At 42.2% G+C, this 26989-nt stretch overlaps 1 protein-coding gene and 1 long non-coding RNA gene across 2 annotated transcripts in view; both read right to left on the bottom strand.

Moving 5' to 3' along the window:
- RAP1A (RAP1A, member of RAS oncogene family) overlaps positions 1 to 25942 on the bottom strand; it is a 29521-nt gene extending 3579 nt beyond the window's left edge. Inside the window, exons 1-4 of the mRNA XM_053457580.1 lie at positions 25788 to 25942; positions 11953 to 12021; positions 8784 to 8872; positions 1455 to 1523 (exon numbers count right to left, since the gene is read on the bottom strand). Coding sequence (XP_053313555.1) covers positions 1455 to 1523; positions 8784 to 8840 — 126 coding nt within the window. The 5' untranslated portion in view covers positions 8841 to 8872; positions 11953 to 12021; positions 25788 to 25942. The remainder of the gene's footprint in view (positions 1 to 1454; positions 1524 to 8783; positions 8873 to 11952; positions 12022 to 25787) is intronic.
- On the bottom strand, positions 6472 to 7290 carry LOC128475101 (uncharacterized). Its single transcript, XR_008346434.1, has 2 exons — positions 7101 to 7290; positions 6472 to 7050 (listed from the first exon to the last, which is right to left on the bottom strand). It is a non-coding gene; the product is annotated as an uncharacterized LOC128475101 (long non-coding RNA).
- Positions 25943 to 26989: the final 1047 nt, after the last annotated feature.

Raw genomic sequence — 26989 nt, 5'->3', positions numbered from 1 at the left:
GGGTTTTTTTTTGCTAAAAACGCCTATAAAAACGCCAATAGCGCCACCTGGCGTTTTTTTGTGAAAAACGGCTGCAGCCAGATGTTAGCTGTTCTTCAATAGGAAATCGCAAAATGCAATTTCCACTTGGCGTTTTTCTGTTTGGCGTTTTTTCAGTCCTCTTTGGCGTTTTTCTGCTTTTTTGGGCTCTGTGGCAGTTTTTCAAAACTGCAGCATGTTCACACTCTGGCGTTTTTTGCAAGAAATCTTGGCTTTTTTTCTCCAATAGAAGTCTATGGGAGAGAAAAAACGCCATGAAAAAGCCATGTGGGTTTATTGCCTTGGCGTTTTTATGGCGTTTTTTCCACAGTTACAATGCAGAGGATGGACCCAGTATCTGTGTGTCCTACGAGAAATAGGCTGGAAACAAACAGTTTCACACAAAACAAAGTCCTGGACTGGTTCATATTGAATTTTACACCATTTGGAACAAACATGCCATTACAAACAAACATACGCGACCAGATCCTGCGTGCCAAAAGCAACAGCAAACAATTTGCACCATCATTTGGGGCCAATCTTCCCAGAGGAGCAGACATTCGAAATAAAGCATGCCTTACAAACCACAGAAAAGAGACAAAAGGGTCTACCAAGTAAATGACATCAGGAGAGGGCAGATACTTGCCATTTATCCTAATCCCTTTTAGCTGGGTGAAACTTCTAACTTGTAAAGGCTGGAAAAACTGCCTAAGGTCAAAAAAAGCAATTTCCACAGAAAGGCTAAAACGCCAGAAAAAACTGCAGAAAAAACGCCAAAACGCAGGTAAATGCAGTGGCAGTTTTCTTGGCAGTTTTCCTGGCGTTTTTCATCAAGAAAAAAACGCCGGACAAAAACCCAAGTGGAAACCTAGCCTTACTGCAGGACTAACCATGGATTTATTTATTTATTTTTAACAGTCACAAAAGTCTTTGGACATAATTTTTTTGTTTTGTTTTTCATAAATGCGACTTGAATATAAGAACCTCCTTTCATTTATTTTTGTATGGATTTAATATTGGCCCAGTTCATTGAGTTAGAACAGAAGCGCTAAGCATTTGTACACAACTTTGTTTTCGGGCTCAGTTAAATTACCACCCCTCCCCCGTGTATGTTGGATATTAAAAAAAAAATCCCCCCAGAAGTTGCATTGTTGCCTGCTTCTTTTACATAACTGCTACCTGTCAGATCATACGATGTCCAATGCATTGCCCAATTATGGCTCTTTTTAGAGAAAAACAACACAGTGATGCACATAGGAGGCAGATATACATAAAACGTCTGCTGGTTTTTGCAAGCAAACAACACATTAATCCCCTTTTACATAAAGCATCTGGGTGTAGACAAGCCGGAGCCACAACAGTTTTTAACTATTTATGGGGCAGGTTATTTATTCTACAGTTTTAGTAGGGAAAGACACACAGTAGTAATCGCTCACCTTTCTGTATGAATCTTCTATAGTAGGGTCGTATTTTTCCACAAATATTCCCTGAACAAACTGTACTGTCTGGGGGAACAAAAGTAGAACAAATAAACAGTTGTAATATTCATAACCTGTTCAACCACCTCAGCTTGCTTTCCATTGGCACCAACCAAAACCCATTTACAAATACAAAGCCGAAGTGCACAATGACAAAGACATAATCCACAAAATGTGTGCATTTATTTTACTCTATCCACATGTAGAGGCCATTTAACATATTACTATCTAATACACAAAAAATATGCTATATTTACATAAGTATTGGGACAGCTGACCATTATCCGGGGACTTTTATGACATCGCATTCTAAACACATAGACATTAATATGTAGTTGGTCCCCCTTCTGCATATATAACAGCTTCCACTCTTTTGGGAAGAGTTTTCCACAAGGTTTTGGAGAGTTTCTGTGGGAATTTTAGCCCATTCATCCAGTAGAGTCCTAGTGAGTTCAGCCACCGATGTTGGACGAGAAGGCCTGGCTGGCAATCTCCATTCCAGTTCATCTCAAAGGTGGTCGATGTGGTTGAGGTCAGGGCTCTGTGAGGGCCAGTCAAGTTCTTCCACTGGGGCGCCGTCATGCTGGAATAGAAAAGTGCCTTCCCCAAACTGTTCTCACAAAGTTGGAAGCATAGCTTTGTCCAAAATGTTTTGGTATGCTGAAGGGGATACTGGATGAAGGAGCATTTTTTTTTTACAGAAACACTCCAAAATCTTGTGGACAGCCTTCCCAGAATTGTGGAAGCTATTATAGATGCAAAGCTGCCAACCACATATTAAAGTATTTAGAATGCAATATCATCAAAGTCCCTGTCGCAATGGTCAAATACTTTTGTCCATATAGCACAGCTTTCAAAGAAATGTCTTTCTGCTCTTCCAACAGCGACATTCAGAATGCCGCTTGACATTCAGTTGTGCAGACAATAAGGCTCAAAAAAAGTGATTAACACAAATGTAAGAGCAAAAAAATTAGTCCACCCATTCACTTGTTCCTCGCACAGTAAGTCATAATTATTTGTCTATAATACAGACCAACAGAAAGTGGACCTGTGTCAGCAAGAAAAAATTTCACCTGAGGTCTCATTCATACAGTTTGGTACTTTGTAGTTTTTCATATTACTTTTTATTGCAGACTCTAAATAAATTTGGCATCACTTTTTGGGATGATTACATACATATATATACACATATATATATATACACATACACACACACACACACACACATTATATATACACACATAATGCTGAACGCTGAAATAGAAATCGCTACTTGATAAATAAATGTCTCATTAAAAAAGGAGACAGAAATCAAAATTTCTTGCCCAACATATACTGTAAGTGAATTAAAAAACAAAAAAACCTATACCTGAATGGTAGGTAAACAATTACCCCATCTGTACATATTGCCTAATGAGTCAGATAGATCAAAGGTCATTCTCATGCGCTGGTAAAACATTTGGTCTGTTTCACTACTTTGTAAAATGCTTGTTCAAACAAAAGCTAAGTAAGAGATAAGGCCCAACAATGATCAATTATGTGTTAACCCCTTCAGCTATCTCGGAAGGTCAATACTGAATCAGAATTCAGATCATGGCTATAAATGCTAGCCACATTACCCTTAGTTCTTCCTTACTGTGGTTAGGTATGTAATAGCTGTTTAATGTAACTTCTTACCTGCCTCTACAGCACTGAACGGCATTGCAATACATTGCGGTTTAAATCAAGTACAAAAATGGAAATTTTTTACTCACCGTAAATTCCTTTTTCCTAAATACAGTGGCAGTACGACTGGGTAGTGTTCTCTCCTGTGGACAAGATGCTTAAAAGAATAGAAAGGGTTAAGTCACGGAGAACTCCTCCTACTTACCCATAAAACCCGGCTTCCCCTGAACAGCCCCAGTAAGTAACAAGAACACAAAACTGCTTGCAAAAATAATTTATTAGGAATAAAGGGAGGGAAATCCGTACTGCCACTGTATTTAGGAAAAAGGAATTTACGGTGAGTAAAAAATTTCCATTTTTCCTGTCATACAGTGGCAGTACGACTGGGATGTAACAAGATCCCGTAAAAAAGGGGAGGGCAATAGATTCCTCAGGAAACAACAGCTTGGAGCACCTATGCCCAGAATCCGCTGCTGAGGATGAGAAGGCGTCTAGTCGGTAGCGAGGAACGAATGTATTGAAAGACGACCACGTAGCTGCTCTGCAAATATCCTCTGGTGAAGCGGAAGCCTTCTCAGCCCAAAAGGCAGACACGGCCCTGGTTGAGTGGGCAGTGATCGGCGATAAAGGTAGGTCAGAGACATGGTAGCCCATGTGAATAGTTTCCGTGATCCATCTTGACAAGGAAGCCTTAGTGGCAGCCTTACCCGCCGAACGACCATACCAAGAAACAAAAAGCTGGTCGGTGGAACGGATGGAGGAAGTCCCAGCAATATATAACTCTAGTGCTCTCTAACATCCAACATATGCCACTTAGCTTCATCCGTAGAGGAAGGAGACGGAAAAAATGATGGAAGCACCAAGGGCTGAATAATAGGGGACTTTGACAAAACCTTCGGAAGAAAGGAGGGCTGTAGGTGGAGAACAACTTTATCCTGATGGATGAAAGGGCTTGGATTTCACCTACACGTTTGGCGGACGTAATCGTCACGAAGAACACAGTCTTTAAAGAGAGGGGTTTCAACGACACTTGTTCCATATTTTCAAACGGAGCAGAGCAAAGGGCGTTAAGAACTACGGTAAGATCCCAGGACGGGAAGTGAGTCCTTCTCGGAGGACGTTGAAATTGTAATGGCCTTAAAAAACCGTCTAACCAGTACATGAGAAGCTAGGTCTTCAAGAGAAAAAGAAAAAAAAAAAAAAAAAAAATGATAGATAGAGCCGATATCTGACCATTTAGAGTCAAGACACTAAGGCCCGTAGAAAAAACATCTTTTAAAAACATCAAAATGGAGCTGATGAAACGAGGAAAAACCGAAACATCCCTAGCAGGAATTTCTTCCAGACCCGAAAATAAATTTTTGAAGTAGAGCCCCTGACAGATCGTAACAGCAAGTCAGAAAGATCCTCCGTAACACCCTGGCCACGAAGAATCATCCTTGCAGTAGCCAGGCCGTCAACTTGAACATCTGGAGATGATCTGGAGGAAGATTGCCACCGTCCAATTGACCCGAGGGAGGCAGTTCCCAATACATTAGACTCAGTTGACTTAGGAGGGAGAACCAACTGCGGTTCTGCCAGTAAGGGATAACGGCTAATACCCGAGCCCTGTCCGAATGAATCTTCTGGAGGACACGGGGAATTAATGCGACAGGTGGAAACACGTATCCCAGATGGAAGTTCCACTTGATGGACAGACCGTCCAGAAAGTCGGGCAAATCCTGCCTGTTGATTGAGGCAAAAATCGGTACCTTCCTGTTTCGCCTGGAGGCCATCAAATCTATATCCGGAAGGCCAAATCTTGAAACCAGGGAGGTAAAGATTCTTTCGGTCAAGGACCACTCTGCTTGAGACCATCTTAGCCTGCTTAGATCGTCTGCAATGAAATTATCGCAGCCTCTTATGTGGGTGCTGATAAGTCTTCCAGATGAAGCTGGGCCCAACTCATTATAGTCGAACAAAGGACTTGCAGGCTCCATACTCGTGTACCCCCACATATGTTTCCATATGCGACTGTTGTAGCGTTGTCTGACGGAATCTTCACGGAACGACCTTCCAATCGGGGCCTGAAGGCTACTTGTGCTTTAAGAACCGATTTTTAGTTCCCGGTAGTTGGACGAACGAAGCAAATCTTCCAGAGACCAGATTCCTTGCCTGAAGGGATAACTTAAATGGGCGCCCCAACCGATACCAGAAGCATCCATGGTAAGAGTTATCCAATTGCGAGGACGAAAAGAAAAGGCCTTTTGAAAGATGAGAAGAGGTCCTCCACCAGGAAAGTTGGGATAAGACCTGACTCGAGATAGTTATGTCCCGGTCTAGGTGGTCCTCTCGCCTGGACCAACCCTGAAGAATATCCCACTGAAGGGGACGTAGTTGAGATCTTGCCCACCTGACTGCTGGGATGGAGGCTGTCAGTAGACCTAAGACGCTCATGGCCTTCCTGATAGAGCAAGTCTGATGTAATTGAAGCAATCTGACCTCTCATGATTTTCCTGTTGTTTTCGGAAGGAAGAAATATACGTTGGGAAATCGAATCCACCTCTAGGCCTAGGAATTGGATCCTGGTGGAAGGTCTGAGGTTGGATTTGCTGCGGTTGATAATCCAGCCGTGCACTTCCAGCAATCGCATTGTGGTGACTAGATCCGCCCGGAGCTCCCTTGAAGATTCGGCCTTGATGAGCCAGTCGTCCAGGTAAGGAACGATGGAAATCCCTTTTTCTCTTAGAGAAGCCGTCGAGGGACACAAAATCATTGTGAAGATCCTTGGGGCCGACGACAGACCGAACGGAAGGGTCTTGAACTGGAAATAAATTTTTCCTTTTATACGGGTTCCAAACTTGAGAAACTTTCTGGAAATCTCCGCAATTGGGACGTGAAGGTAAGCATCAGGTCCAAAGTAGCCATGACGTCTCCCTTCTGAAGAAGGTGGGTGACTGAAGAAATTTTCTCCATACGAAAGTGGCGATACTGGATGCAGCTGTTGACTCTTTTTAGATCTAAAACGGGTTGAAAGGATCCGTCCGGCTTTGGGACTAGAAACAGTCTGGAATAGACTCCTTGGAAGCGTTGAGAAATCTGAACTCTCTCTATAAACCCTTTTGATAGGAGAGATAGGCTCGCCGAATGTAGAGCTACATTTTTCACCGAGGAAGGATATGAAGAGATCAGGAACTGACTTCTGGGAAGGGAGAAGAAACCGATCCTGTACCCCTCTGAAACGATTTTCCGAATCCAACTGTTGTGTATAGTCTGTTCCCAAATATGCTTGAATTGCTGCAGCCTTCTTCCCACTTTGTCAGAACTTTCCCTCTCCGTAGAAATTCCGAAAATTCTGCGATTTGGAAGACGTCTGGAAAGGCCTGGTTGTCTTGTACGGATATCTCCTATTCCATCTAGGACGTCTATCCTGAGGAAGAGCCCTCTTGGTCTCCGACATTTGTTTGATTAAATCTTCCAATGGCGCTCCGAACAATATACTCCCCTCAAAAGGTAAGTCACGTAGAGATGTGTTGGAGGCTGAATCCGCCGTCCAGGATCTCAACCATAAGGCTCTACGAGCCACAGACGGTAACCCCATATTCTTAGCGGATATCTTCACCAACTCTTGAGAGGAATCTGTAAGAACAACTGCTGGAAAATCGCAAATTTTTTAGAAGTCCGGAGATTTCGGAATCTTGATCATCCGGCAAACAGTCTTCCAGGGCCTGTATCCAACAACTCTGTGCTCTAGACACTGCTGTACTGGCCACTGCCGCTCAGCAGCAAGAAGTCTCGACTCTTCTATCCATTGAGTCCTTCAGACCTGAGACACCTCCAATGGGAATGGTCGTCTTTTTCGACAGCTGGGCTATGTGGACATCCACCTTGGGGGGTTCATCCCAATGCTCTTCACTTTGAAGCTGGAATAGATGCTTAAAATGCCTGGAGAGAAAAAACCCTCTTCCCTGGGTCTTTCCATTCTCTTTCCATTAGCTGTCTTAACTTGGGAAGTATAGGAAAACCCTTGATTTTATCCAGCTCTTTGTCTGATAACATGCGAGTCACCTCCTTAGTGAATCTGCGAAGCTCCTGGGGAGGAAAAACCACTTCATCCTCAGAACTGAACGAGGTAGAGGAGTACGAAGATTGCAAAATTTCTCCTGATGAGAGATCTGATCTGGAGGAAGACCGGGATCTCCTGCGTTTACGGGCAGGTTTACCCGGAACCCTCGACTGAGCTTGAGCCGCAGAGACCTGGATGCTAGGTTTTCCTGAAACCATCCCAGGAAGGATTCCAAGTCCTTTTGTTTGTCTTTAGTGAGTTGCTCTGCCCAGCAGGCATTACACATCTTTTTTCTGCATCCATCTGGCAGAGGAGTAGCACACTCAGAGCAAGCCACATGCTTTGATTTAAAAGTGGACTTCTAGGAATGGGAGCAGATTTCTTGTCTTTATATCCAGGTGAAAACCGGACTAGACAAAATACAAGCGTAAATAAAAAATATATAATAATTTTTTTTTTTTTTTTTTTTTTTTTTTTTTTTTTTTTTTTTTTTTTTTTTTTTTTTTTTTTTTATATATATCTTCTGGAGGAAGAGAATATTGAAGGAAAAGATAAAATAATCTTACCTCCAAATCCTCAGAACCGTGTGGGGGGGGCTGGTGACACGGTATCCTGTGCTGAGAAATGCCCATGCAGACAGACAGGAACGAAAAACAACCTTTATAGGTTTGAATTTGGCGCCCTCCAGAAGATCCGATTCGCGCATGCTCAGTAGCGCGATCGGATCTTCGGTGGAACGCAACGCCACCCGGGCGTGTGTTCCACCTACTGCGCATGCTCCTCTTCCAGCCGCGAAGAAAAGAAACTCCAACACAACCCTCCGTCCATCGCTACGGAGGGGACCTCGCTCTGCTCACCACCCGGGGAGCAATCGGAGGCTGCAAACCCCCAGGCAACAACCCGTGTGCCTCACCAGACTTCTGATCTTCAGGGAAAACTCCCCAGCACAGCATCAAGTCCGTCCCTGTACGGGACAAGAAGAAAACTGGGGCTGTTCAGGGGAAGCCGGGTTTTATGGGTAAGTAGGAGGAGTTCTCCGTGACTTAACCCTTTCTATTCTTTTAAGCATCTTGTCCACAGGAGAGAACACTACCCAGTCGTACTGCCACTGTATGACAGGAAAAATATTGTTTACAGCAATGAGTTGTCGTCATGTTGCTGGATGCAATAAAATTAAAAGGGAACCGCTATAAAAAATTCCCAATCCAGTGCTGTACGCAGTTACATAGTTTAGCAGTGACAAAACCTGTTTTCTTCCCTCATTTTGTTTCAATAAACTTCCTTCATCCCCAAATTGATGTCGTCGTCAGCCAGGCCACATTTTGAGTGACTTTGGCTGACCCAACAGCACACTGACTGGATCCTTTAAGGCTATAAGAAGTTATACAAATGAATATGCAGCTGCCTGAAAAGAAATTATACAAAAAGAAAACGGAAACTGCTTTTTCAACGTAATTTTAGTCTTAAAAACCAGTATAAAAAATTCTCATTAGGACTTACAACAAACAACTTTTTCCCTGAGATAACTTGCCCCACATACATTAAAAAATGACCGAACAGTTGAATGCTTCACTTACCAATGCAGATTTTCCAACGCCTCCTGAGCCGAGGACCACGAGCTTGTACTCGCGCATGGTGGGTTTTGATTATTAAATACTGATGCAGTCTAAAAAAAAAAATAGAAAATTCACATTTTCTCACTTAAATGGAATAACCAAGTTTCTTTGCCTAATCTCTCTCTCCCTATAATATATTATATTGTGTAACACACACACACACACCCACACCAAAAAGAGCCAGGCAGTTCTTGAGGATGAGGATATACAGAATTCCCTCGTGGTCAGGGCATATTCTTTCCCAGGAAGTACAGCAAAGTATTTATAGAATAGCATTAAAAGATCTCAATGCAGGACCTGAACAGTTAAGCTTTTCAATACCAAGGGTATATCTGAGCTTTTATCAACATTTTTTACTGTATGAGATATATATACACAGGTATACAGTGCTGTTGGAATCATGGCATTTTCTTTATTGTTCATCTGTTTTACTTTACAGGTATTGAAAACAACGAAGGTTCTAGGGATCTATGTGCAACACCTGAGATACTAAAATATGATCCAATCAGTACTGTACACCTACTTTTGGCCCAGTGTATGTGTACACACACAATATATATACACATACACATATACATATACACATACATATATTACACACACATAAAATAGGAAAACCAACCACAGTGTAAAGTATCTCCAAACATAAACTTATTTTAGGCAACTGTGCCTGGCCTCATTTACAAAGTTATACAAAGACAGAATGCATAAGCCGGGAGCTTTCACGGCAGAACCGAACGTAGCCGCTTGCACATAAGGAAATCCAATTGGAGCGTGAACTTTTGTGACCCTGCTGGCATCATGGGTCAGATATATCAGCCAGGTTGCAGGGGAGGAAGAAGATGACCCACCACCTTGGGACAAGTTTTTAGTACTCAAGTAAATGAATGTGTTCATTTTAAATGCCTGCTTTCCCAACTACATAAAAAGCTGGAATATAGGAGGAAATTTAGCGGCACATTAATAAACGACTGACAGGTTTGCTCGGAGACGGGCTGTTTTGCCAAGTACAACTGAACCGCTGTTCCAGTTCCAAGTAATCCCTCTATGGTCTTGCTCTGCAGTATTATGCCTTTTTATGGCAATCTGTCTGCAAACTCCCTCTGTGGCTTCGGAGATACTTCGCTGTCCTACGTTCCCCTGACAAATAAGGCGAATGACAGAGCCAGCAATAAACCTCTTTACTCTGTGTTTACTCTACGAGCGAAGCCTGACTTACAGTGTTCGTGGCCCGGTTAAGCTAATGACATCGCCGTGATTGCTTCATTTCATTTTGCCTCCCAATCGTGCCATTAAGATGCTGCAGACAACATATTATTGTAGTGGTTTATTTAACAATCTACATTACTTAAGGGATGGCACAGAGAGACTTGAAGATTAGAAACATTTGCTCCGCAACTTAGAGAGAGCTGCAAAAATATAATGTTTTCATACGATACTAACGGCAGCGTCTTAAAACTAATCTCTGTACAATACTGTGCAGGCTCATCTGACGTGCAGCACTGAAGCAAATGTGGTTTTATTTCATTACAGTATACGGTACATCTATTATCTGCAGACCAGAAGGTTACCATTGTGATATTATGCGACTCTCCCATCTGAAAACAGTCTCATCTTGTTGTAAAAACTAACTTTAAATACATTTTAAAAAAAAAAAACCACACTTAATTTAATGTGTTTCTAGAAATACAAACAGTGGCGTAGGAAAAATTCAATGGAACAATTCAAAACTATCAATTCACCCATTTACTTCAGAACGAGGTCCTCCTACAGTATTACTTTCGGCAAAATTATCCAAAATGTACCAAACAGGCCTCTATTGTTTAGGAACGGTGCAGAAGTTTAAATGAATAATAATAATAATAATAATAAAAAGGTATTTCTAAAATGTCCATAATAATACCGTATTTGCTCGATTATAAGACAACCCCCCAAAATCTGAATTTTAATTTATGAAAAAAAGAAAAAAGCCTGAATATAAGACGACCCTATAGGAAAAAAAGTTTTATCAGTAAATGTTAATTCATGTAAACTATGTGAACAATTTCTTTTTTAATAAAAGCTATGATTGAGAAAAATATTTTGTTTTTATTTCCCTTTTCTTTTTAAACCTGCCCCCCCAGTTATGCACATCTGCCCCCAGGCTTGCCACTCTGCCCCAGAAATGCCTTATACCCCCTATATGCCACTGTGCCCCATGATATGCCTTTTGCCCCTCTAAATGCCACTGTGCCCCATGATATGCCACTCTGCTTCCAGAATTGCCTTATACCCCTATATGCCACTCTGGCATTTAGGGGGTTAAAAGGCATATTACGGGGCAGAGTGGCATATAGGGAGGTATAAGGCATTTCAGGAGGCAGAGTGGCGTATAGAGGGTTAAAAGGCATTTCTGGAGGCAGAGTGGCATCAAGGGGGTCTACAGAAATGCCTTATGCCCCCCACATAACACTCCCTCCCCCCTCCAAACTTACCGGAGCTTCTGAGTCCCCGGGCAGCGTGTAGAGCTCTACGCGATTCGCAACTTCCGCTGCAGCCGGGAGGAGGTGCGGTTAGCATCGTGCAGACCTTCCCCGGCTGTCAGAGATCACGGGTCAGGTCACCGGGTAAGGTCTGCGCGATGGACGCAGACAACCCCCGCCGCTAACCGCACCTCCTCCCGGCTACAGCGGAAGTTGTCTACGCAAATCGCGTAGAGCTCTACACGCTGCCTGGACTACGCACCGGGGACTCAGAAGTACTGGTAAATGGGGGGGGGCAGAAGGATCCAGGTCCCCTGCATCGCTGCGGGGGATCTGGATCTTAGTCTCATAGTCAGACCTAGTTGAGGTCTGATTATAAGACGACCCTGATTATAAGACAAGGGGTATTTTTCAGGGCCTATGGAGATCTCACGTGCAGAAAGGACCCCCCCATTCATTTCAGTGGGAGAGCGGCTGCTTCAATAATGCACTCTAAACACGGGAGCAAAACTTTGTTCTTCTACAGTAGGTCACATACATACATACACATTTACATACACACATATATACATATACATATATATATATATATATATATATATATACACACACATATATATATACACACACACACATAATAAAAATAAAAAATAATAAAAAAAAATTACCTGCTATCCTGAGCATGTAAACAACCGTTCACTTAGTTTTAGGGAAAACCTCTTCAACAGTATTGAGATCTGTTAATTAAAAAAAAAAAAAAAAAAACAATCAGTTGAATAAAACCAAGAGTTGTGACTTTCTTCTATTTGGCTTTCCTTCTCCCCTGACCTCTATGCTGAAAGTGCATTTGAGTACACTTCTGGCACACGCTGTACTTGCATTAAAATAAAGGTAGAACCAACAGTGAATCACGGCATGTATGCTAGCTAAATGTTGCTGCAGGACGATGTTACCCGGACTTTTTTTTTCATTATTAAGTCAACTTATTAAGCAACAACAAATTATGAAGCGCTGTGTAATTTAAATACATAACATACATTGACACATACAGTTTGCCATCTAGCCTTATGGGACTTTTACAAAACTTTCCTGGCAGGAATGGAGGGCTTCCTTTCATTGGTCGATCCTGCAATATGTTATGGGCTTCGTGCATGATCAAACATGTAGGTAGAACTACTTATAGATAGGCTTTTAAGAAAACTTTCATTACTATTTGGTTAGGCATAAAACAATGAAAAAAAAATGGACAAATATATATGTAATAAAGTGAAGGTGCTAAAAACTTGGTCCCCAACCAGCTACAAACATATGAATATAAAAAGAACATCCACATGCGCAGGGCTTTACAAGTTTGTTTTAAATCTAGGAGCCTGCTAAAAAAGTTAGGAGCCAGGACTTTCTTGTGCCCTACACTCATACTTTGCCCCCACACTAAAAAGCACCAGTGCATACTTTTAATTAATGGGATTAATTTGCCTTTGCCCCCAGTTTCCCACAGGCATCTTTGTCTCTAAACATGAGACTATGGGAAGCTATTTAGTGACAAAGATGCCTATAGGAAATTGGGGACAGAGTTTGCCTTTGCCCCCAGTCTCCCATCTTTGTCCCATCCTTACCTGACCAAAGACCCTGTTGGATTCCCGCTGTCAAACATCTGTGCGATGCAGACAACCCCGCTGCTGCTGCCACGGCTCCACCCACACCGCTCACTGAACGGGGCTGGCACCGCCCACAAAGGTCATTGAGCAGCGCTGGTGCCGCCCACTAAAGTTATTGAGCGGCGCCGGCTGACTCACTTCTATTTCGAATCGACAGGGGTGGCATTTTAAGAAGCTGTCCCCGTTGATCTGAAATAGAATTGAGTCAGCTGGCCAGCGCGACTCAGTGACCCTCGTGGGCGGTGACAGCCCCGTTCAGTGAGGAGGGTGGGTGGAGCCGCCGGCCGCAGCGGGGTTGTCTGCATCGCAAAGGAGGATCCAAGTCCCCTGCAGCGCCGCGGGGGATCTGGGTCTGGACCCAATAGGTTTGGCTTACTTTGAAGCTTCTGCATATAAAATTTTAAAAGCCCGAGACCCAACTGACGTTTTTGTTAAGGAAAGAATTCTTTCCCATACGTTGTATGTAGAGGATTTTAAGCATACTTCTGCGTCACTGGATCGTGCAGAATTGGGTTTTTTTATGGAAGGTCGTAACCCAAATATAATTATAGTAAATAATTATAGCATGAAAATTGGTGCAGCCTCCCCCCCATGCCCAAGCGTCCTTGATTTTTTTTTTTAATGGTAAAGAAGCAGCATTTTCTTTAGTGGGGAGGAAGCCTTTGTAAATACAGCATTAGGTGCAACATGGCTGTCCCACTATACAATAGCAAAGCAATTCTAGCACTTACAGCAATCGTCAGAGATCACATACAAGCGTCGCTATGCAGGAGATACAGATTTGGCTGGCATTATATGGGTTAATAAGATAACACTACTTGGCCAGGGAAGTTCACTAGGAACATTCACATACTTATGCAATTTCACTGCGCAACGGCACACAGAAAATAAAGGGTAAAATAAATCACTACACAAACACATTAAATTGCTTATAAACAAAAAAAACCACATGAGCTTTTATGGGCCACATCTCCAATCTCCCTTATCAGCTTGGTTGAAGGTGATGGGAGTTGTAGTTCAGAGTCGGTAGCAGTTTTCAAAAAAAAAACAATGTTTACAAAATTCAGGTGTAGGGTATTTGTTCTTATTTTTGTGTTTATATTTGCAGGTGTGTTGGGGTGGGGGTGGGCGATTGTGCCGTAACACCTGATCCCCCGCATGACAGCAGAGATCAGTTTTTTTCAGTGTGCCAGATTGGTTGTCACAACTATAGATAGTTGCCCAGTTTTTTTTATTTTGCGGGAGCGCACACTGCCACTTTCTTTGTGACGTTCCATGAGGGTTTTAATGCATTAACTATTCCTAAGGGTTTTGGCACGCAGATCCCTAGATTGGATCACCAGAATGCACGCCATACTTTTGTTTACTCTGTTTACCTGCAGCCCGGCTATTTGCCTTGCAGGAAGCGCATGTGCTAAAAGTCCGCGTAATCCAGCTCCAGTGCGGGTTTGCACAAAATTTGCAGGTGGCCCCTAATAAGTCGACCTGCACGCGTGAATTAGGTGCTCCAACTTATTTCATTTATTCACTGCTGGTCATAGGCATAAACCGAGGAGACGGTATACTGAAGAACCTGGACCTACAGTGCCACAGGCAGGTTACTGATTTATATAGAGCCATCGTATTCAGTGGCGCTGTACAATGTGTACACAGGACACAATTCGTGCATCACATAATGTACAGTAACATAAGCTCTGCTCAAACGAGCTTACAGTCTACAAATGCACGCTGTCGCATCCAGTAGTTATCCTACCGTGTTTCCCCGATAGTAAGACACCCCCGATAGTAAGACGTATCGGGGGTTTCAGAGGGGTCGGCTAATATAAGCCGTACCCCGAAAGTAAGACATATGTCTTACTTTCGGGGAAACACGGGGGATTTGCCGGGTCCGCCACTCTAAGGGGCCGGGAAGTCCCCACCAAGGCCGGCCTTACGTGTCTGCGGCCGCACAGGATTTAAATTAAAACATCGGGGTTTTTTTTTAACTTTATTTAACATCCTCCATGTTAAATAAAGTTTTTTTAACTTTATTTAACATGGAGGATGTTAAATAAAGTTGAAAAAAAACCCCGATGTTTTTATTTAAACCCTGTGCGGCCGCAGACCCCTAAGGCCGGCCCCTTAGAGCAGGGCCGACCTTTGGGGTGTGCGACCGCACAGGGCGCCACACTCCAGGGGGTGCCAACCTGCGGCACCCGGCACCCCTCCAGAGACGGACAGTAATGTCCGCCGCTGGAGGAGCAGGCTCGCAAGGGAGCGGTATCGGAGGTCTTTAACAGACCTCCGGCTCCCTTGAGTGATTTTAAGCCGGTTCAAGGATCTCCCTTGAACCCGGCTTAAAATCACTCAAGGGAGCCGGAGGTCTGTTAAAGACCTCCGATACCGCTCCCTTGTGATCCGCGCGGCAACAGCTGCTGTGCGCCGGGGTTTGTTGTCAGATCCTTCAAAAATAACTTCAAAAATAATAATAATTTCAGATCAGGGACACTCCAGCCCTCACATGTATTTTATTGCATATTATAACCGAGTGGTTCAGTGGTATCCCCTAGCAGGTGTATAAGGAGATTGTGCACAATCCCCCACATCAGGGGTCAACAAATTTGGTTTGGATCTAGAAGAAAGATCACAGACTGACTGCAGCACTATACATATACACTACTCCCCCTCCCACCTTGTGGAGCCCGGCCACACCACTGCCTATCTTCTGCCATCATGAGCTATGGCTTCCTGCAGGGGCGCAGTGAGGCGAGTGGCGTGATCCAACCAGCGGGGTCACGTGACATGGATTTGGTCACCCAGCTGGGAGCCTCACAGCACCCGCTACAGCATGCCCCGGGAGGAAATCATAGGGTGCTGGACTCAGGATGGCAGCCCTGCAAAGCCCTGAGCACCAGGAAGCCGTTTCTAGTCGCCATGGCGACCTGGCACACTGGATTTATCGAGCCCTGCCCCGTACGCATTAGCCCCTTCCATTTTGCCTGCCGGAAGTGTGCTTGGCTGAACCTCACGAAACAACTTATAGACATGGAGCGGATTAAACCCGAGTCCTGTCATAGCTCTGCATGCTTATTTATCTTATTTATGATGGGGCAGCACTTATCACTGCGCTGTAAAGTTCTACTAACTGTTAAAAGATCACGTTAGAAATGATAAAATGCTGCCAAGTCTGCAGAGATACAATTTAAAGTAGACACAGCAAACTTTCTTATTTAAAGTACTTTTTTTTTTTTTTTTTTAACTTAGAATACCAAAAAGCATGACTTTTACAGTTTTACAGGCATATCAATTATACACAGCTGGTATAAATTGGAACATATCTGTTATGTCACTGGTGGCAAAGGGGTTAAACTGAGGTTTGTCAATTTAAACTCTGGAGAGAATGAGACTAACTGGAATGTTTAATACATAACTATTTAAATGCAAGGATTCTTTGCGACCTTAACGTTGGCACCAGAAAAGCCAATGCAGCCACTTAGTAACCAACGTGCAGTCCGTCTTACGACAATAGAGGCATCCATGCGAGTGACATTATTAACTACATTTAGCCATCAGTCGTGTCGTATCTGATCGTGCGAATATAGGTTGCTCGTGTTTGAATAAAGCCATCCAACCGACAACTGGTTCGCTACAACTGGAAACACACAAAATATCTGATCTAACACAAGGAGAAACTAAAACCATGACAGACATTAATAAGGGTCAAAGTGGATTTGCCATTTTCTTTTGTCTAAAACCTAAAGAGGATTTCACTCAAACTGTAGTTTTTCGGTTTGGATGGGGGATTAGTGCCCTAATAACATGATTCTCACAGTCTTCATATCAGACTTAAGGGCCTCCATCGGCTAGGTGCAGACCACACCGTACACCCTGTGCTCTACTGAATCAGTCCAGAACAAAGTGGGCAAAATCAAGCTTAACACAACCATACACGGCCCACCTAACGGCCATACTGATCGCCCTCTGAACTTCTACATTTTTAAGTTGCTCTAACATTGTCCTAAAAGACAAAGATAACAGGTATTCTTAAAAAAGATGAAATTGGAAAAATACTTGAATAAGAAGCATTGGAGATGGATTCTCAAACACTAACACACAGCAACAGAGAGGAACACGGAGGGAGGCGAGAGGTTCCCCACTGTTTACTAAACAAAAACCTGGCTCCCCTAGAAACACTACAGAAAACATCATCCTTTTATTTGAAATACTTCCTGATTTGTTTTCTTTTGTGACAATACTATAATACTGCCTGCTTCCTATGAAGAAAAATCATCCTTGGTTCCCAATACCAGGACTGCATATCTCCACTCCAATGCCCACAATTCCAAACAAAAAAACCGTGGTATCTTTGAAGCCCTCTAGGAATGGAGTTGTGCAACATTTTAAATACCTTAACACTCATCGAATGCTGACCAACATCTACGAACCTGTAGACCGCGTACTACTTTACAATCAATAAAGATCAACATACACACCACCAATGGGTCAATAATGTAGAACTGTAATAAGACCAAACGTTGGTTACATTGAAAGGGAAGTAGTAGTATCAGGAAAGACATACGATTTGGATATTATTATTTGTACCTCCTATACATTAGACGTATTTCTGTTTAAACTAATATCCTGAGGTGTATACACTGATATAAGGCAAGATTACACACATGAGGTGGGCCTTAAAACAGTCCCTCAAGTTCAACTGCTGTTCTGTGGAACTTTGCTGCGTATGAAGGTTATCTGCATGGGTTTTATGAAGAAAACCAGAGGCACAACTGCATTATTTAGTGTGATGATCTTCCCAAGTCCTGAAAACGCCAGAGGGGAAAAAAACGATCTAAAAACTGAAAAACATGGAAATTTAGAATTTAACTGCGGATAAACATTTTTCCTGATGCAAAGACTCAAATCGAGTCTTTGGTCTTGTCCTTTATAAGGCCTACCCCATGCATATTTTGATTCCCTGTAGTTAGCCTTTATTAATTCTGCTGGGAGGCTGTTCCATTTATCTACCACGCTCTCTAAATAACACTGGCCCTCTAGTTTTAGATGATGACCTTGTCTGCTCCTTTGAATCTGCCCTCATATACTTTGTTAAATTCATTTATATATTTAAATGTTTCTATTACACCTCCTCTCTCTTCCAAGCTCGTGTAGAATTATCAGCCCGTAAACCATTCTATGGAATATCCGTATCTTTCCGGAACCATACACAACGCTCCAGGCGAGGTAAAGTAGTAGAACCACATCCTTCTTCCTGCATTGAATGCCTCTCCTTATACAACCCAGCACTCTGCTTTCCTTTTCTATCTAGTTACCTTTAAGCCCTCAAATAATTGTTCCTAAATCCCTCTATTTTGCCTTTGGATCTTTTGTCCTTAATATATGATTTTACTTTTGTCAACATTCAACATCTCCTTTAGCGTGGTTTCCATTAATCTCCCAACTACGGATGTAAGACTTACGGGTCTGTGGTTGGTCTACAAGCACTACTAAAAATTGCTGGTACATCCCGACTTTGTTGCAGGGATTTCTCACTGATGCTACACCGGAGTACAGGCCGTCTACCGACAGTCTACCGACAGTCTACCGACAGTCTACCGACAGTCTACCGACAGTCTACCGACAGTCTACCGACAGTCTACCGACAGTCTACCGACAGTCTACCGACAGTCTACCGACAGTCTACCGACAGTCTACCGACAGTCTAGACCCTCCCGTCGGCAGAAGGCAGCATTGTTTGCTTCCTGGAGATTGATGGATCGTGTGTAACATCGCTCGCAGGCATCCAAGCAAACCCACCTGAAGCTCACTCGATAAGAGCCCTGGCTGAACGCATGTATTGCAATGAGCAATGCAGGGCTATGGATCAGGTGAACAAGAAGCAATAAAAAAAAATATGTTTAAAAAGGGGCCCCTTAGCCCTACCAATAATAAATATATTTATATATAAAGCCCACTTGTGTCTACACTTGTCTTATTTCAGGAACAATAGTTCTCACCGTCTAGGTGCAGAGCAGTCAACAAAAAAAATCCATAATAAGCACAGTATTTGAAATCATGTACGAACAAATAATCGTTTTGGTCCGGATATCGTACCTTAATAAGCAAAACAGCAAAAAGTAATAGTAAAAGATTTTAAAACTATGTCCTACTTCTGAGCAAAACTATGTATAATTTGTGTGGTTTCTTCACATATGGAAAGGAGGAATTATGGTTTAACATATGGTATAAATGACAAAAACATTTAATTAAAAAAACTTCCTACTTCCTTAGGTTCTGAAACTCACGGGACAGAAATAAGTCAGATAATGGTTTTGCCAGAAAACTCTTAAGTTCTTCTAATAACTTTTGGTGTTTCGTATGGTTCCCTTTTAATTGTAATACTTACTAGCAGGTTTAATGCAATGGTCTGCTGTCTTTAGCAGAACACCTTTAAAATAACTGCATTTCTCCTGAACATTTAGTTCTTCCCATTAAAGAAAAATCATCTACAACTTTAGTGAGGCACAACTCAACCTCTGTCTGTATAATTAACCACCCTGACTGAAGACCCCTGAGCACTGCAGAAATAAAATTCTCATTTATAGATACTAAATCTTGCACAGCCTCCTTTTTTGCCGGTTCCCCTACCAATGGCCTAGGACAGAATCCCTGTAAAGGATTTAGGGTACGTCCACTCCTGGCTGACCCAGCTACGCGTTCTTCCAGTCTGCATATGGGATATTAAAGTACTCTATGATAACCTCGCCTTTTATTATTTATTAAACCATATACCCTTCCAACACCTGGAATTAATTTCCAAATTCTAAAGTTACCCAAACTTTAGGCTCTTCTCACTTTGTATCAGATTTACCTTTAAGCTATTTCTCCCCTCCTTTTCTGCCTTCTCTATCCTTTTGGGATAATGAATATCCTGCTATGACAACATCCCGGTGATTATTTTTCAGTGTACTAGGTTTCAGGTATCACCACTAAATCCATATTCTCACTTGTCATCATTGCAGGGATCTTATTCTCTAAACTGTAAACATCTGTACACATAGCTCTAAACCTACTGTTTACCAACCGGGTATATAATGTCCAAAAGTACCCATTCAATGAGGTATCCCCCCATCTCCCAGTTTAAATGCTGATTAAAAAAGCCTCTGAAGAACTTCATGAAGTCAGTCTGGTCCTTTGGGAGAGAGATGTCACTGTTTTGTGGTACGGTCCATCATTACATGCAGAACTGGTGTAGGAAATAAAGACAGGAGCGCTAACTTCTTTGTATACGGCTCTAACTCCTTCACAGTCACAAAAGGGAAAACTAAGCTGCTATCCAGAGTCACGATATTTTCACATATATCGCTAGACAAGTTCCTCGCGACGCTGGTATTTCCGACATAGGAAATAAAACGGCCGTACTGGAAGGAGACAGATCCATAAGTGTTAATACCATTTACAACAACCCCAGCCTTTCCTCATTAACGCAACATACACAAATGAATAGATGCATAATGAATGTGATTTTATGCTCCATTTAAAAGGCTTTCCTTGCAATATTAAAATACGTTCATCCCAGAAATGCATAAATAAACAAAAACACAAGATCTTGCTAATTAACAATAGGAGTAATGGCTAAAAAGGGAAATGGGGATACACAGTTTGAAAAGAAGTCTCGTTACCATGGCAAAGTATAGCAAGAAACAATATTTTAATGGTTTTTAAAATTGCATTCGTTACTATGCTGACCGGATAAATTAACTTTTTTCCAGGATCATTTTTTTTTTTTATAAACCTCAATAAATATATCTTTAGATATATTTTTTCTATACTTCCCAAAGCAAGTTCTGTAAATATTGTGACAGTTCTACCGAGGTCCACATAGTTAAATCAGCAAACAAAAAAAACATAGTAACGTGTAAAGGAAAGTGTAGCCCATACTTCGTGGCCTGGGACACTTTCTTCTTACGTATAAACACTTAAGGGACTTTCTGTGGATTACTACATCCTTCTTCCGTAAGTTCAATGTATTTACTATAATTGTGCATCACTATTTCTCATCTGAAGGAATATGCCCCTGTCAAAACACGGGAGATCAGGTTGTCTGATTACGGTTTGTTTGTTCCTCTGTTGCTAGCTCCAAGTTTACAGGCTGAGCAGCCAAGATGTGTATCGTTACACTAACAGTGTTTGAATGCCCAGACAGAAGCTGGGGCATCCCCTCCGTGATGTGTAGAACTGAAACTGCGGAAGAGATCTGTCTGTGAAATAGGGTACCTAGAGGGTCTATCAACCCTAATGAGGTCTCTGAAGCCCGACTGCTTCTAGTCACACACATTGTGATCAGGAAGGCTGGAGTAAGAAGAAGGATTTGTGTGTAATTTTGGAATTCGAGTACTACTAAGGTGACAGTCCTGGCTTTTGGAATTTTAAAAATTCTCACTCGTAATATTTGGCTGTAAATGCAGAGGATAGATAAAAATCCTATGAAGCATTTCCAAACTCAAAACAAGTTGGTTTGCGTAATATATATGCATGACACACGCATATAGTTTTAAATGAAAACCCCCCTTGTTCTGGAGGAACACATACATACACATATATATCTATATGTGTGCGTGGGTAACTAAATAAGAAAGAGGAAAACCAAGTACAAAAGCGGAAACTGCCGGCACTGTCACGTATGAAGTACCGAGTGTCCTTACAGCCGCGTGCCATGACATCAGTGGTTGAGCCGTTAGCGTTTGAGGGTAAAGAAGCGTTACTGAGGAAATGCTGTTTGGCACATCACGTGTTTGACACAAATGGAAGCCTCAGCTATGCCAAGGGCTCCTGGTGGACGGCATCCATGAAGGAAGCCAGTTAGGCACATAAACATATAGTGCAAAGGAATATATGCCGTCTCTAAAAAGAGAAATCCCATTCTGCAGTTTACATATGTGGCTAAGATACTTCTTGTTCCTATTCAATTATTTAAGATGTATGATCCAAAAATCAGTATCTGCAAACAGGCTTGCAGCTTTGCCAAGTTCTACTCCAGTTACATCTTTGAATAAATTTGGGGACCTATACTTTATATTTTACCATTTTTAATGGTTGCAAAAGAAAGTACTTTAGTAGCCACCGCTATACAATCACAACCATTAGAGTTCCTTTCAAGTCATGTGGATTACAAACAAGCATAAGAAGGCAGCCCAGAATGAAAATGGCTATTGTACCCCTGTAAATAGGCATATATTAGCATAGTGCAACACTTAAAAAAGTATTGTTATGTATGCAAAAAGAATCAAAGTATTAAAATCACAAATATGACCAGCTTTATGTACCACCACATTGGGTCCCGTAACCACCTTGGGTGCCAGACCAATATTTGTGTTTTGTTATAATTAGATCAATCCTGTAAACAACTTATACCTAGGAAAAGTTAGACTATTTTCAGGAGAAATTAAGCTATATAAGTATATTTTGGACTACCATATGGAATTAGAAAGTGGTGCAAATTTGCTTAACTGGTTTAAACTAATCTGCCCTGGTAATCTGCTTTTAATAAACACATCTGTACATATATAAAGTCCATGTGGGAATAGTTGGGTGGGACAAGGGTCAATCACAGCAAACTTCTACACTATGATTAGACGCTGTCCGGTTAGGCATTTCAGTCCTTACAAGCAGTGGCACTACCGCATAAGCTGATTAAGCAGCCGATGAGGGCAACCATTTGGCCATGGGACCCCTAGCTAACAAAGTTTCTAAAGAAAGCAGCCGGCCCCCCTCAACCTGCTAATAAAGGAGAAGGCAGAGTACGGGCCCCTAAAGTCTCGTGCCAGTAGGTGGCCTACCCAACAAACACAATTCCTTGTGCCTGTGGAGTCATCTGGTCTGAACCTGTAAGTGCATTTGGGACTGTGATGCACCTCAGCTGATCATCCGATCATTCTAAGGTGAATGAGCCTTGTTTAACTAAAAGGAAGGGGAAGGCGTAGGGGGGTCTAATGAGACTCACCATGCTCATGCACAGAAAGTGCTCCTATTGATTTTCGGTGACAAGAACTATCATAGCACGCAAATGGTTGGGAGCTGTTGCTTCTGCCTGAAGTTTTTTAATGCATATTAAAAGCACTCACTGTGTAGGCATTCTTATTTGGTGAGCCTGTCAGCTACATTAAAACGTCCCTTTAAAGGCTTTTTATATCACATATACATACATATATATAATTTGTGATATTGCTGGTTTTACAGAGGGGATCAATAAAGTATGACAAAACTTTATTTAGTCCAGCATATCTTTTCCACCAGCTGGACTGTTTGCTCTTTTGGCTCCTAGTGGCATTAAAGTAGAATTTGGCAGATATATTCACAAGATAACCCATTTTGTTGGTACCAGGAAATAGCTTTTTTCATAGGCGTCTATACAAATTACTCAAAGCAGTAACGTTTTTAGGTGTCATGGTTCCCTTGCAAATTAAATTGGTTTTGTCAAGCCCACCATTGCGATGAGTATACAAATCCGTTTTTTTAAATATCCTGAAGAAAGCCTGGAATCTAAGAAGGGCTCCTACTTTACGGTATAATGGATCCTTGGTAGCCCCAAATATCAGACTGATAGAGGCCCCAGAAGGGATGATATATTTAATCATGCAAAGAATGAAGCAAGAAAAGTGGTGTCTGGGAAAACCAAATGAGTGTTACAAGTAATAGAGATCCAACACTCCTGGATGACCATTTACATTTTGTTGGTTGATGGGAGGGGAAGTGACATTTAGTTTTCAGAACATGCTTTCATAGGTATGAACCTTCCTTTATCAATCCAAAATCCATACTCATTGCTCACATATAAGACTACTGGGTTTATGATGGATCCCATATAAAAGGTCTGGGCAATGCACACAACAGATTGCTAGATAAGCAAGTGTGCTGGTGCTTGAAAGCATAATAGGTCAAGCAACAGCTCTGTTACCCTTTATGCGGCGTAAGGCACAAAGTTCCTTATGGTTTTCATGGAATTAAAGGGATCAGGTAATACTGCAAAATTTTGAGCAGCAAATGAAAATATAAACTTGTCAACCAAATAAACGCGGCTTGGTAAATACCAAGAGGACAGAATCACGATCCCAAGCGTACAATGTCCTTCCTTCAAAAGAGACAGAAAAAAAACACACACAGTGAAGAAAAACAAACAAAAAAAACGTGATGTCATTGCACAGAAAAAGGAACATTAACCAATATGCTTTTTAATGGAGTTGCTTCTGGACACGTCATACGAGTCCCTAAATTTACTGAATTAATGCAACAGACCAGGCTTGTGAAAAAAACAGTAAATAATAATAATTATAAAGTTAAATACGGAGGTCAAAAAAAGATATCAGTCTAAATTATTCTCATCAAGAAGATTTTATACACCCAAGGAAGATCTCTCAAGTGTCAACTCAAAATTGTGACGTCGAAGTTGAAGATTATTTCTAAAACATACTAAAACTATGAACCAACAAACTTTAGGGTTTTACATTTATTTTTTAAAGCCGCTGTGAACGTGTAAAGACACTTATTACAAAGACGCAGTACAGTGCGCAGGACAAATCTTTTATGATTTCTAAATGACCTCATTTGGAAGACAAATATATATATATGAAACAGACCACAACACGGTCTGGTACATAACTACAGTTGAAAGTAATAACTTTGGTCCAAAAAACATACATGAAGAGGCGGTAAATTAAATAAGCAGGGACATTTCAGCCAAATGTCACAACTCAAAAATACAGCTAGCACCACACCCACCAACCTCGCAACCCCAAAGAGCAGAGGAGGACAGAGATGACTAGCTCTTGGGTGCTTAAACGGTATCAACAACTATATATGAAACGCATCGCTGCTAAACAGGGCTCCATCATCGTAGTTTTGCATGGTATACATTCTATATTAAAGACACGTACGCCTATTAAAATGTTTGTTGGGCCCACCTATAAGGCAATGTTCAGATCAACAAACACATACATATATATATATATATATATATATATATATATATATATATATACACACATACATATATACACACACACATATATAAGGAACTGACATTTGCCATGTACAGCTGTTATCAGAGGGGTCTAACAAGTTAAACCTACAGCCATAAGAGAAAGCAGGAAAACTTGATTAAATGGGTCCCTAACAGATGTGTTTAGCCAATCAAAATTAGGGTGTTCTCTTTAACCCTTAGCATTCCATCCACACACACACAAATACTTTTCTGGACTTTTAAGAATGAACGTCTTGGCGCTTAGTCCACTAGAGAACGTTCACAAATGTGACATTAAAAACATATCCAGGATCTTCAAACTCCTCAGTTCAGGTCAGATAGGCTAAAAAAAAAAGGGAGGCTTTGTGATCACTAAATATGCGAAATTCGCCCCAAAATTGGGACCAAGGCAGAACGGTTCCCTGGGTCTGGCATTTAATTTTAACGAGCCCCAGGCAACGAAATTCACATCTAGTTAGACACGCCTCGTAAATAAAATGTATGACACGACAAATAAACTGTAGTGCTATCGCTCCACAGAACCCAAAGTAACTTGGGGAAAAAAGTACTAGTTATGATCTAGGACATGCAACAAAGCTAGCAGGCGCCGAACACACTATCAAGGCACTATTTACGCCAACAGAGTAACATTTCCCCATGACTGAATCACTTTCTGAGTAAAATCCGTAAGGGAAGTTACTGACAGGCCTCTCCCTTCCGTCCTGACAAGAGTAAGAACACAGGGCCTACAGCTCGGGCCTTAGCCGCGGCCTTTCCTGACCGATGCCGCCGCCTAGCTCGCCGCTACTTCCCTCACTACAAAGAAGAAAAACAGCCTCAGTCGCCTTACCCCCCAAATAAAACTTCGTTTTATTCCCAGCAGTCTCCGCAAGCTTCAGCCGGATCCCCCGGCAAGCCCAGCTCCTTCTTTCCTCCTCCCTTCACGGAGGCACTACCAAGCGACACCAACACAGCCCCGAGCGGCCACTTGAGTCATTCACACACTTACACCGCGCACCCGCCTAACGAGGGATGGCGCGCGCGTCACCCTTAGGAAGGGGGAGGAGCTTGAGGAAGGATGAGCCAGCGAGTGCGAGCAAGTAGGCGCGCTGTCTCATCCCGAAGCTGGCCAATAAGAACGTGGATGTCAGAGGACCGCTAGCGTTAGTCTTGGTCGGGTGTTATCAGCGAGCGTCGGTTAAATGAGATTTTCTATATCTCCTCACGAGCTTTATGTTAACTTTTTTATGGGTTACCTACTTCTCTACGCACACATTACATGCTATTCATTTAACATACTCGGCAACATTGCTAGTGACACTTCATAGAGCGGGCGCTAAGGCATTACAGTAGCGTTTCGTACTTAATCTCTTTAAGTGGCCAAGTGGGAAATGCGATTACTGCGCACTTTTAACACAACGACCTTTGCTTTGGTTGTTATCCGGTCAGTTCGGAGGGAACCGTTATGCGAGATGGGCGGGGCCTATTATGAGGGTGGGCGCGGAGTGGTGGCTTGGCTACCATGTCCTAAAGAGAAACAGCTGAGGTGGCGTGAACGCGCGGCTCCACCCGGGGGAACGAGGATGTCAGAACTTAGCCACGCCCCTAGTGTGCTCGCTGCGTCATGTCACTGCCGTTTGGTATGCGGTGAGCTCGGTCTAATTAAGGCGTGAAGTAATATTGAGTTCTTGTTATCAATGCAGGAGTTAGTCATAAAAAAGCATACCTCCTAAGACAATGCACGTGACAAGAGTTAGTCATAAAAAAGCATACCTCCTAAGAAGTCCTCTCAAAGGTGCTGTTCCTCTTTGGGACCCAAACTTTCTGTCACTCTTTCCTCTAGGACAGTGATGGCAAACGTATTTGGGCCCGAGTGCCCAATTTTCTGCATGTAACCAAGTTGCAAACCGAATAGTGCCAACACTGCATATTAAACATAGTAAGGAAGTTTTTTTTTCAGTACAAAATTACTATACACAGCAGTGTGCATCAATTTGCCCATAAAAGTTATGTTTGTTTTTTAAGCATAGAAACATAGAATGTGTCAGCGGA

The sequence above is a fragment of the Spea bombifrons genome, chromosome 2 (genome assembly GCF_027358695.1).
Source record: "Spea bombifrons isolate aSpeBom1 chromosome 2, aSpeBom1.2.pri, whole genome shotgun sequence".
Lineage (NCBI taxonomy): Eukaryota > Metazoa > Chordata > Amphibia > Anura > Pelobatidae > Spea > Spea bombifrons.
The sequence above is the reverse complement of the archived record's forward strand: the minus strand, read 5'-3'. Positions and strand labels throughout refer to the sequence as shown.